This window comes from Urocitellus parryii, chromosome 4 (genome assembly GCF_045843805.1).
Source record: "Urocitellus parryii isolate mUroPar1 chromosome 4, mUroPar1.hap1, whole genome shotgun sequence".
In the NCBI taxonomy this organism is placed as follows: Eukaryota; Metazoa; Chordata; class Mammalia; order Rodentia; family Sciuridae; genus Urocitellus; species Urocitellus parryii.
In genome coordinates, this window is record NC_135534.1 from 162,472,011 (window position 1) to 162,484,871 (window position 12,861).

The 12,861-nt window shown below is 36.1% G+C and overlaps 1 protein-coding gene across 2 annotated transcripts in view; it reads left to right on the forward strand.

Annotated features, from left to right (window-relative positions):
- The window catches only part of Focad (focadhesin), a 283,866-nt gene that overhangs the window by 68,568 nt on the left and 202,437 nt on the right, over positions 1–12,861 (forward strand). For both annotated transcript variants that reach the window (XM_026397575.2, XM_077797050.1), the window contains exons 6-7: positions 1,867–1,968; positions 9,711–9,915. In XM_026397575.2, the coding sequence (XP_026253360.2) occupies positions 1,867–1,968; positions 9,711–9,915 (307 nt within the window). The remainder of the gene's footprint in view (positions 1–1,866; positions 1,969–9,710; positions 9,916–12,861) is intronic.

The window sequence follows — 12,861 nt, forward strand, 5'->3', positions numbered from 1 at the left end:
ATGATATAATTTTTGAATGTAAAAAGTTGCTTGGAGTCATCCCTCAGCTATGTGGTAAACTGGCAGTAAGAAATAACCTGCCTTTTAGCCAGCAGGAGTCTGCCAGCATGTGAAGTGAGTAGGTGAAAAAGGTGAGCTTGAGAAGAAAATAAAGAGAATGTGTTATAATATCCAGAAATTGTCTAGTAGTATCAGAGACATGTTTAACATGAATGTTTTTATGTCATTGCCGTACTTGTATTTTGATTTTGATTCTTTTTTTAAAAAAAACCACTGTTTTTCTGCCCTAGAACTTGCTCTTTAGTGGTTTTTACTAGCAGCGATTCTCAACCTTGGCAACACGTTAAAATTATCAGTGGAGTTTTTAACAATTGCTTATGCATGAACTCTATTCCTAGCAACTCCAAGATAACTGTGACCTGGGCACTGGTGTTAAGAGCCCCACAGCTAATCTAACTGCTTTCTAGTAGTACATCAGAATTTCTTGGAGAACTGCTTATTGAGTTTGAGCTGGGTCCCAAAAATTTGCATTTCTAAATTCCCAGGTGATACTGATGTTGCTGGTAAAGCCCAAACACTCTGACAACCATCAAGAAGGCAGTTCTAAAAAATCATATGAGTGCTGGAGGTATAGCTCACTGGTAGAGTGTTTGTTCAGCATGTGTAAGGCCCTGAGTTCGATTCTCAGAATGGCAGATAAACAAATAAATAAAACAATATGGGCTGGGAGTGTGGCTCAAGCGGTAGCGCGCTCACCTGGCATGCATGCAGCCCGGGTTCGATCCTCAGCACCACATACAAAGATGTTGTGTCTGCCGAAAACCAAAAAATAAATATTAAAATTCTCTCTCTCTGTCTCTCTCGCTCTCTCTTTAAAAAAAAAAAAACGATAAAAACTGATGGTCTATTTTTTTTTAAATAATTGCTGAGGATTTATTTATGGCTTAAATACTGAGTTTAGAGAATAGCATTATGTATATGGTTCCTTCTGTGTTTAAAACATTCACATTTCTGTATTGTTTAATCTTTTTTTTTTGCAATGAACTTTTAGGTTTTATTAAAATCATTGAATAGAAAAATCAACAAAGCTTTATATAATGTTTCATAGTTTGAAGAACTGATAATTCATAATTCTAGGGCTTTTTTAACTATTTAAAATGACTTGTGGTTGTGCGTTTTTCTTGTTTAGTTTCAGTTTTTGAGTGTCAGATTTCAGATCTTATGTTTAATTTTGTCGTTTTGGTATCTTAATGGAAATAGCCCAAGGAAGTGGATTTATCTGCATTCAACAGCAATTGTGAGCATTTTTTGGCTTGGATAGTTTATTGTTTGATATAGGAGAAGGAATATTTACTTTTTTTCTTAAATATGCTAGGGGACACGGAACCATGCACCAAGGAGAAGCCAGTAAGATTGAACTGAGAAGGAAAGTTAGTGTTTACAAAGTGGGCTAATTTAGAGGAAATGGAACCTTCCAGGCTTAAAAAGAAAGTAGAAGGAGGAGAGGGAGGTAACCTGTGATCTCCAAGAATGAAGGAATCAAGGGGTGGTTTTGAGAGAAGCACTGGATTCAGGCAGGAGCTTGATTAAAATCAAAGCTATTAAATCACATAGTCTGGTCTCAAATTTGGGTTTCTGAGATTCCAGGTCTGTTTCATTTTCTTTTTTGCAAAACGGATAAAAGAAGAGAAAAAGTTACTTCTAATGAATCAACTTTGCAACTAATGCGGCATTTGATGGTTTTGTGACAGGAATCCTGGAAAAAAGTCTCTAGATGGTGTTGGCTTTTTTTGCTGCTATATTTGGATATTGCAACTGTGCAGTCCTGAAATGACAGCTTCCAACGTGACTTTCTTTGTTTTTCAGAACTCGTCCTCAGCCTTTGATCACTGTGCTTGAACACAGACCTGATTGCTGGCCAGTGCTTTTGCAGCAGCTGACAGCTTTTTTCCAGCAGTGCCCTGAAAGGTAAGGTAAAACAGAATAAATGAGGGAGAAGGAATGGTATATGCTAATTTTTAGAGCTACAGTTTTTTTTTTTTTAAAGCTGTAATGACTATAATGTTTTCTCTTGAACAAAAGAAATGTCCTAGAACTGGTTGTACTTTCCTTTTTTTTTTTTTAAGAGTAAGAGGGGAAAAAAATCTGCCAGATTTGTTAGTTGTTGAAATATTTAATATAAGAAAACTGTTATTGAAGTAGGTAAATACTAGTTAGTGGTTAGGAAAATTGACTAGAAATTAGTCAACGGCTACACAATACTATAGGAGATGGGTTCTTCCCCTAGAAATAGGTTAGTGAGTTAGTCTATTAGAAAACTGCTCATTGGGATCAAGTAATTCTGCCAAGTGGGATCGGATGGCCACCTGATGTGCAAGTTAGCTTAGTATCCCTAGGCTTTCTGTTGGTCCTCAGGGACATTCCTCTTTCTTCTCAGCACATGGCCCTGATCCTAGCCCTCACCACCTCTTGCTGTGGCTGTTACCACTTGTCCCTAACTGTTGTCTCTGTCTTCAATCCCATTTTCCTCAAATCCATATCTGAAATCTATCACAACGTTTTTTCTGCATCATTTCTTGGCTGTGGTTTTCAAACTGCCCTTCTCGTGTATGGGCTAAGCATGGGAGTACCCCTGCCCCTTTCATTCTATACTTACAGAATTTACTTCTTGATGCCTTAGGAAGCCTTCTACTGAAAAAAGGAAAGGAAAAAGATATTTTTTTTTTTTTTTTTTGCTTTCTGCAAGCTTGAAACTCCTGAACTACAGAATAAAATTGAATGTTATAATAGGCTCTGTTTATTACATGTTCTCATCAATTTTATCTTCTCTTATGTTCATCTCAGATTTATGCTTCAGCAGAACACTGGCTTGCTCTTGGTTCTACATTGGAAGCTGTGCTTTTGCTTGTAATCCACTCTTACCCTACTCTCTAACTACCTTCTCTATTTAAAATCTCTGTTCCTGCATTCTCTACCTAGTCTGACTTTGGCTACTGCAAGCTGGATTGGGTGTTTCTTATGTACTCTTGTAATTGTGATTTCCAGTGTCATCATACTTGCCACATTATCTTTGTTACTTTCCTCTGTTAGCTGTGAAACCTTCTTGAGGACAGGAACTGTTTCATTATTCTTTGTATTCATAATACCTAGTACATTTCTAGCTGCATTATAAATATTGAATTTCTATAAATGAGGCCCATGAATTTCAGGGCCTGGGTAGTGTGTTGTAGTGTGTCTGACATACTTAGTACTTTCACACAGGTGTGATAAGTTATCACACTATTATCCTGGGTAATGCCCGAGTTTTATTTATATATATATATATATATATATATATATATATATATATATATATATATATTTTGCTCTTGAAGGCTTTATAGCATCCTATAAATACAGTTTCTTAGAACACCATTTCTGAGTCCATAATTTCAATTTCAGATGGGATTTCTAGGAGGGATATACTGCTGCAGGAAGTTGTAAAGAGATACAGGTAATCTTGTATTTTATTCATTTTTGGGCTGCTAAAACCAAATGCCATAGACTTGGTGGCTTATAAACAGCAAACACAGTTCTGGAGGCTGAGAAATTCAAGTTCAGGGTGCTGACAGATTTGATGTCTGGTGAGGTCTGCTTTCTGGTTCTCAAGGGTCTGTCATTTCACTTTGTCCCCACAAGGTGGAAAGAGCCAGGAACATCTCTTAAGCCTGTTTTGTAAGAATGCTGATCCCATCCCAATGACTTAATCTCCTTGCAAAAGTGCCCTAATACCACCACTAGGGGTTTAGGATTTCAATATATGAATTTTGGGTAGGACAGAAATATTCAGTTGATAACTATACTCAATTGCCAGTGAGAGAAACTGAATGCATTAGCTCAAAATGACATTATCCTTTTTTTTTCTTCACCTAGGTCAGATATTAATATTTTCTAAGTTGGCCATTGTTCAACTTTGTCAAAGATAAACAGACCCCTCAAATTTAGAAGCACATTTGTTTAGTGAAATTTCTTTTTGTTGCTAAATAAAGTGGTGCTTATGAAAGATGCTGCTGCTATCAAGTTTGTTAAATTAAGGTGGTTTTTAGGGTAATTCTTACAATGCATTTCCTTTCTAATGCTTTAGTCAGCGAATAGTACATTTACTGTTTGGTTATTTGCATCTCCAGGGAATATTGTGTTGGAACTGGGAAGTAGTTATGCTAATGAAATTTGTTCATATATCCATAAGGAAAAAGCATTGTTAGTTGACTTTGTTTTATTTATTGATAAGTTTCTATTGGCTCATTTCTTTTACTTACATTCCCAAGTGTTGGTAATCAATTGGAAGTTATAGATGACTGAAATTACTCTTTGCAAATAAATATAAATTGCCCCATTTCTACTTTTGCATGCTGAGGTTATTCTTTGAAGAATGAAATTTATAATTCTGGTTGCATTTTTCAGTGAACTCTTAGTTTTCCGAGGTTTGATTTCTGCTTCCCATCCCACAATCAGTTAACTTTAAGTTGTTGTTTAGAAGGTGATACAGGTAGGTTGGTAATTGAATAAGAATATGAGTAGAGTGATTCAAACTATGGGAAGGAGGCAAAATGTTGTGAAGATTGATAGCCTGAATTCTAGATCATTCTGTGTTAACAATTATTGACCAAGCTAGCTAGCTAGCTATTTGTTTATTTTTAATAGTGTTTAGATGGTATGTCTTCATGCTAGGATTTTTTTTTTTTTTTTTTTTTTGTACCAGGGATTGAACCCAGGGGCAGATAATCACTAAGCAACATTCCAGCCCACTTTTATATTTTGAGATTGGGTCTCACTAAGTTGCTCAGGGCCTTGCTAAGTTGCTGAAGCTGGCTTTGAACTTGCAGGTCTCCTGCTTCAGCCTCTTGAGCCGCTAGGATTGCAGGTGTGTGCCACTGTACCTGCCTTCATGCTGGACTTTTGGGGGCATTATTTTATAATTAAGTTTTGCATTCATTTATTGAAGGCCTGTATTGTTAAAATCTTACTTTCACCTTTAAAGGACTGAGAATTATGTAAAGCAACAATGATATCATGGAATTTGGGCCTGGGTACTTTAAGGTTATTTAATCCAATACATAATTTTTTGGATGAAGTAAGTTGGGAGAACAACATGGGATGACTTGCTCAGGGTTGGGAGATGAGTTGGTGGAGTTGAGTCTAATGCTTCAGGTTTTTTTTTTTTTTTTGACTCTTATTCTAGGTTTCTTTCACTACATTTCCTTTAGTGGTGAACAGAAATAGAAAAGATTCATGCAGATATGAGATGCATCATGGTTCACATTTTAAACATTCTTAAATCACTTGGTGACTATAGGATTCTTTTTTTTATTACTTTCCCTTTTCTCTTTAAGTTTTGGCAATTTCATATCTCATTGAAGTGGTAGTTAATCATCAGATACCACACAGGAAATGCAGAATACAAAATCAGAACAGATTAAACTAAGGAAATTTTAAATAGTGCATTGTCCTTAAGGAAGAGCGACATCATGGTCCCCTTGATGTCAAATCACAATGACATCTTGGAAACATATATTTTTATATGAACATTGCATTTCCCCCTCAGCATTTCAAAGTAGAAAAAAACCATTAAGTTATCTGTAGATGCCATTGATACCTGGAGAGTGTTTATTCTTTGGGGGAATACTATATTAAAGATGGGGAAGCAATGTTTCTCAAATCTTTTTTTGAAACTGATCTCATATTCCAATCCAGGTTCCCATATGATATCATCTGACTCCCTCATTTATGAAGCTTGTTTTTTTTTTCTAAAAAAAAATTTGTAGTTGTGTATAGGCAGCATGCCTTTATTTAATTTATTTTGTGTGGTGCTAAGGCTAGAACCTAGTGCCTCACACATACTAGGCAAGCGCTCTACCACTGAACTACAGCCTCAGTCCCTAGTTTTTCACTTTTGTGAAGTGAATGGTGTAATAAATGTTTTTGTAATGATTATGAACTCAAAAAGTCTTTTCGTTTTATAGATTAAGTATTTGTGAAATAATAATAAAAATTCTCCAGACTATGAGATCCATGAGAATAGGGAGTTTATCTAATTTTGTTTTTTGCTTTTTGTACCCTAGCACATAGATGAAGTATACTGTAGGTGGTCCGTGCATTTTGCCAAGTGAACAAATTAATGAATAAAAATTATTGATTTGGTAAATTTAAAATATCTATTAATGATGTTGTGAAATCATGTTGCTGTGAAATGTATGGTATTATGTAATTATGTTGTCAAGAATAATTTGAATGCCATTTCTTCCCTGAAGTAATTACATTCTTTTGTCAGTTTTCCCTTACTGTCCTCTAGTTCAAGAACATTACTGATTGTCCTTGTTAGACCATATGGTTCTTAGGAATAGATAATGACCAGTTTAACTTTGTATCTTACCTAATAATTTATTATGCATAATACAGAAAACATTAAAATTATATTTAATCAAAGCATGCTAATTGGAAAACTACTGTATAACTTAGTGTAATTGAATTAACTAATTAATTGCATATCACTTTGAAGACCATATATATATATATATATATATATATATAGTTATAGTTATTGGTTATATAGCAGTAAATAAGAATCCATGGTCCATGTCCTTATTTGGCTAACAGTTTGTTACAGGATATAGATATTAAATACCTAAAGATGATAAAGTCATTGTGCAATGGAAGTACATAATGGGGACCTGGGGCTGGGGATATATAGAGAGCTCTGTCAGTAGAGTGCTTGCCTTGCACGCACAAGGCCCTGGGTTCAATCTCCAGAAACAACAACAAAAGAATCATAATGGGGACCTGACCAAGACCGTCTGTCAGAAAAGGGCCTCCGAAAGTCACTATAAAACAGAACTGAAGGGTAATAGAAATTAGCCAGGGTGTGTGTTGGGGGAAGAATAGGAGGAAAATGAGAATATAATAGGGAGAGGGAAGAACAAGGCAGAAAAGCCCAGACAGCTTGATTGAAGATTTGAATATATATATTGTATAATGAGTTCAATGGGGAGCAAAGAAATGAAGGTGGAAAGATAAGCAGAAGTCAGATTATAGAGGGATTGTGAATTGGGCTAAATATTGGGCAGACTATTTTAATTTAATGACATAATTAGATTTTTATTTTTGAAGGTCATTCTCACATATGAATTAGGAATTATTGGGATACAATAAGATCTAAATAGATAGGAAAGATATGTAAAAAGGTATATAGAGCCCCCCTCTTTTGAGTGGGAAATGTTTAAAGGGAGAATTTTGACAATTACTTCATTCTCCCTCTCAGTTTCTGTATCTGTGTGAGGGGGTAATGTTTTTATTTTATAGAGTTGTGGTAAAGATTCAATGAATATAAAGGCTTAAAGTGCAATAATTTGCACATCATAAATGTTCATGATTACAGCAACACTTCCAACCCCTGCTTATCCTCAGTGGAGATGGTATTTGAAGACTGTTGGTGGATACCTGAAACTGTGCCTAGTACTGAAGCCTATATATACACTATGTTTTCCCCTATCTGGTATTCATTTTGTATTACAATACTAAAATACCTGAGGCTGGATAACTGTAAAGAGGTTTATTAACTCACAGTTCTGAAGGTTCAAGAGCATGATATTGGTTTCTGCTAGGCTCTGTGAGAGGCTTCATGAAGGATAGTGTCATGATGACAGGAGCAGGTGAGAGAAAAAGCACATTTTTACATAGGAATCCAGAAAGGGATTCAGGCAACAGCTCAGGCTTTTATAATAACTTGCTGTTGATAACTAACTCTGGGGTTCCATGAGAACTACCTTCCTCTCTTCTGAAGGCAATATCTTCATTGGCCTAAGGGCATTTCACTAGATTTTTACCTCTCAAAGGTCTTACATCTCTATACCACTAAACTGAGGACTCAGCCTCCAACACATGAGTCCTTGGAGGACAAACCACATCATAGCAACATATGTACCTATGCTAAAATTTAATGTATAAATTAGGTGTGCAATATGGGTTTAACAAGAACATAGCTGGTCAGGGTGGAATGTTTTTGTAGCCCCTGCTACTTAGGAGGCTGAGGCAGGAGGATTGCTTGAGCTTAGGAGTTCAAGGTCAGCCTAGGTAACATAACAAGAAACTCTTCAGTTAAAGAGAAAATAAAGATTAAAAGATTAGCAATAATAAATTTATTATGGATCATAGCAAATGCAGCATATGATTTTCCCCCCTTTATTAGGTTAAGTGTTCAGTTAAAGGTAGCACTTGATGACTTTTTTTTTTTTTTAAAGAGTGAGAGAGGAGAGAGAGGAGAGAGAGAGAGAGAGAGAGAGAGAGAGAGAGAGAGAGAGAGAGAGAGAGAGAGAGAATTTTTAATATTTATTTTTTAGTTGGCGGACACAACATCTTTGTTGGTATGTGGTGCTGAGGATCGAACCCGGGCCGCACGCATGCCAGTCGAGCGCGCTACCGCTTGAGCCACTTGATGACTTCTTTACATATCTAAATTGCCAGCATTACTACTCTTGTGTTTTGTTACTATTATTAAGTAAAGGTCATCAGCACACAAGCATTAAGATACATGAGCAGTTGACCTGATAGCTAAGATAACTATTAAGTGATTATTGGTGAATGTCATATGCAACATGTACAAGCTGAATAAAGGATGATTCATGTCCTGAGAGGAACAGAGTGGGATAGTATGAAATATTGTCAGGCAACTCAGAGCAGTGTGTGGCTTCCAACTTATGAGTTGTTTCTGGAATTTTCCATTTAATATTTTCAGACTGGTTGAGGGTAACTGGAACTCAGAAAGCAAATTTGTAGATAAGTACTGTAAATGTCAGCTGTCATTGGAATCATTTTAGGATGGTTGTATGGATATATTTTATGTAGATCCTCACCTGCAGAGTTTTCCCCAAACCACATGCCTCTTATTATCAACTGTTTTCTTTTTCTTTTTTTGTCATTGTGACTAAAAGATCTGACAAGAACAATTTTAGAGGAGGAAATGTTTATTTGGGGTTCACTGTTTGAGTCCATAAACAGCCAGCTCCACTGCTCTGGGCCCAAGGTGAAGCAGAACATCATAGCAGAGAAAAGCAGCTCAGGATGTGACAATCAGGAAGGGGGGAGAGAGAGAGCATGAGTGCGTGAGAGTCCCCTACTCACCAGGGATGAAATATACACCCCAGAGGCATGCCCTGAGTGACCCACCCTGTCCAGCCATGCCCACCTCCCTATAGTTACTACTCACTTAATCCATTCAAGCAGATGAATGCATTGACTAAGTTAAGGCTGTCACAGTCCAATCATTTCACCTAATTTTCTTGCATTGTCTAAACACATGAGCTTTCGGGGAACATCTCATATCTAAACCATAATAGTCATACTGGAGAGTAGATCCTCACTTTTATAATATTAAAAAGTTTCTCAGATGATTCTATTGTTCACAGAAACTGACTCTGGAGATGTAGATACAATTCTAATGTGCAAAACAGACTCCTACTCCTGGGCAACTGCCTCATGGTCTTCCAGTCTTGTCATTTCACTCAGTGTGCAAAGAACTGTTTGGCATAGATCTAATTAAGTCATAGTAGAATGAAAGAAGAAAAATTACACTTGCTGGCTCGGTAGTTTGATATGTCATGAACTATAAACTGATACATGCTAGTATTCTTGTAGTGTACTTAACTCACATGGCTACTGCATTACATAATTTGCAGATCACAAGTTTCATGTGTCCAAATAATGGCACCATTTCTGAGGTATCTATATTGTGAACCATCCCAGTCACAAGAATATGCTAAACTCCGACTAGCCCTGCTAAAAGTCTTACTTCAACCCCGGGTTCTGTGTGATGAAGCACAGCCATCAATATTGGAACAACAGATACTTCAGCTGTGTTGTGACATGATTCCGTGTTTGCAGGTAAGGTCTTCCTTCTTCTTTCCCTAATGTGGTATCGGTACCAGTAAGTGTTGACTAGTATTATCAATGTGTAAAGTAGTTGTAGATCCTATGAGATTTGGTGAACTTGGAGACAGTCCTGGTTCTAGAAATGCTTGCAATCTTTTGCAGAAGATGGAGGAACCATATCTACATTTAATGTCAACATATGCTATGTTCACTAAATTCATGGAAATATAAATCGGCACAGTCTCTTTTGGTGTTGGTAGGAATGAAAACTTTATTTAAGAAAGACTAATCCAGAAAAAGATTTTGAGTTGAGTTTCTCTTGTGCTAGACACTAGGAGAGGTACAAGAAAATTAAACAAACAAAAACCTTTGTGCAAGTTTATAGAAAAGTTGAGTCTTTGGGACGGATACAACTCTGAGGATGCAAATCTTGGCCAACTGAGTGCTAGATTCCAGTGTCCACCTTTCCTCTTATGGCATATGTCGTGGCCCTGATGGATGCTGCTCTTGAAAAATCCACTGTATAATGAATGAATGAATGAATGAATTAAGACAAGTATACAAATTCTTATAATTGAAAGTAGATGATTGAAAGGTGTTCATAGGGTGTGGATAAAATGTTGAGGGAGTTCATGGGGGAGAGAAATTTGAACTGTTACTATAAGAGCAGATTTTAAAAAATTATAGTTGCCAGTGTGTTGTGATTTTAGTGTAGGAATTCATTTATCAGGCTGCCCCATCCCGTAATCGAGGTTAGCCCTTTGCCTGGAATTGGAGCACCATGCTGCTCTGATGGAGGGAATCTGTGAATGTATTTCAAAATGATCACTTGAGGTCACAGATGACCTGATTTAAGTTTGTGTAAGCAAGGAGTGACTAGACTGCATCTTTCCTTTGTGACTCATAAATAGGCTTTTCTTGTAATCAAGGCAGAGAAAAGTTAATTAAAATGAATTCTCCTGTGGCTTTTGTAAAGCCTTTTTTTTTTTTTTTTTTTTTTGTGCAGACAATAAAGCATTGTATAGGCAGAATGTCCTGAACTAGGGTACATCCCCTCCTCCCACCATGCCTACATTATCTTGTTCTGTGCTTTTTGGTAAATGTTCATCTTCATCTTTATGAAAAGCTTAAATACTGGTAGAAATGAGCTCTTTCAAATATTTCTGGGAATATTTGGCTTGCTAATGTAATTGAGATACATGTAAGGAGAAAGGAAGCATCATTTGGAACTAGTGACATAATTTTCATCACTGAACAAATAGCTTTATTATAAAAAATTGAGAGAAAGAAGGGGCCTTATAGCTAGCAAAATCCAGTTCCTCACTCATTACAGTTATTTCTGATTTTTCTTAAAAGATGACTATCTCATGACTGATTGGATATTATAGTGACAAACATGCTATTTTGTAAGGCACCCCTCTTTTAAGCAAGTTCTTCTTTGACCTTAATTAAAAAACAAAAACTTAACCATTAGTCTCTGTTGTTCCCCATAATGACAAAATAAGCTTTTAAAAAGACCATCTGCATCCTATCTTGTTTTCTTCTCTTTCTTTTCCCCTTCCTCCCTTCTCTCTTGTCTTCATTACTTCACTTTGTCATATGAAATGGTTTCCAGACTTTTCATTCTCCTTTGCCATTAATTCTCTAGTTTATTGGTGCTCAGAATGTGCCATTGTGAAATATGCTCAAAACAGAATACTGTGCTGTAGGTACGATCCAACCCATTTGCAGTGGGGTGGAGTCACATTTAAATTAATTTTTAAGAAATAGCCATGCCATCCTTTGAGAATGTGGTCAGTGAACCTCCTATTTATTTTTCTTCTCATAACAATTACTCTTCTGTTTTATATTTGTGGAATTGTCCTTTTAATTTTTATTGTGACTCTTGTCATCACATATTATCTATGATCTATTTCTACATAATTTTGATGTAATTTTCTATCTTCAAGAATTTTGATAATGCTCAAGACTGGGAGGGCCTTTAATGCTAATTTGCTGAGGTTTTCTTCTGAATATTTTTTTGAATTGTGGGACGTTCCAAATGTGCACAAAAAAGGCACTCAAGAAAATGTACTATCAAATAAACATTAGGCTTTCTATTAAATCCATCTCTTTCCTTAGTGATCCTTGAACTTTTCTACTCTGCAAAAAATAAAGTCCCTGAAAATAAAGAAAGATGCTCAAAATTATCTACTGGACTCTCTCTCTCTCTCTCTCTCTCTCTCTCTCTCTCTCTCTCTATATATATATATATATATATATATATATATATATATATATATAGAAATTTAAAAACAATATTTTCTGCCAGTTTTTCTTTTGATATTTTACTATCTATTTTTCATTTTTGCTAGGCACTAATTTTTATGTGTGTGTCTAACTTACAGCAATTTGGGGTTGTATTGGTGGTAACCGCTAGTCAAAGGTATAGCTGGTCCACTGTAAGCTTTCCTCTTGATGAAGTTAACGGACACAAGGATCCTGATTGAAGCAGATGGTTCATCGTTTGTAATCTCTGAGAAATGCCAGTGTGTCTGTGAGCAGGACACATCTTTAAAACCAACTCCAAAATTTTGTTCAGAGCATCTGGGTTTGAATTGAATTGGTATTTTCAAGAGTACCCAAGTCTTTCTTATCTAATAGATTAGCCTGTTGAGAAGACATTCTATCATTTAAATATGGTCTTTTATTACAATATGGACATGATGCTCTTGGCTACGGTTGTTTGAGCTAATATCTTGCAGATGTAGGGCTTACTAGTGCATTAGAATGAAATGCTCATCCTTACCCTCAGGTCTCTGTGTTGGAACTGTAAGAAGGAGACTTTACTTAAGAGAATTGAAAACCAGCTTTTAATTTCCCTCAACATTTTTTCACCACTTCCCTTGGCACTCATGTAATTTGTCTTAAGACATCTGCACTCAGAGAAGCTAGAAAAATAAATGAAAAGAATTTGTG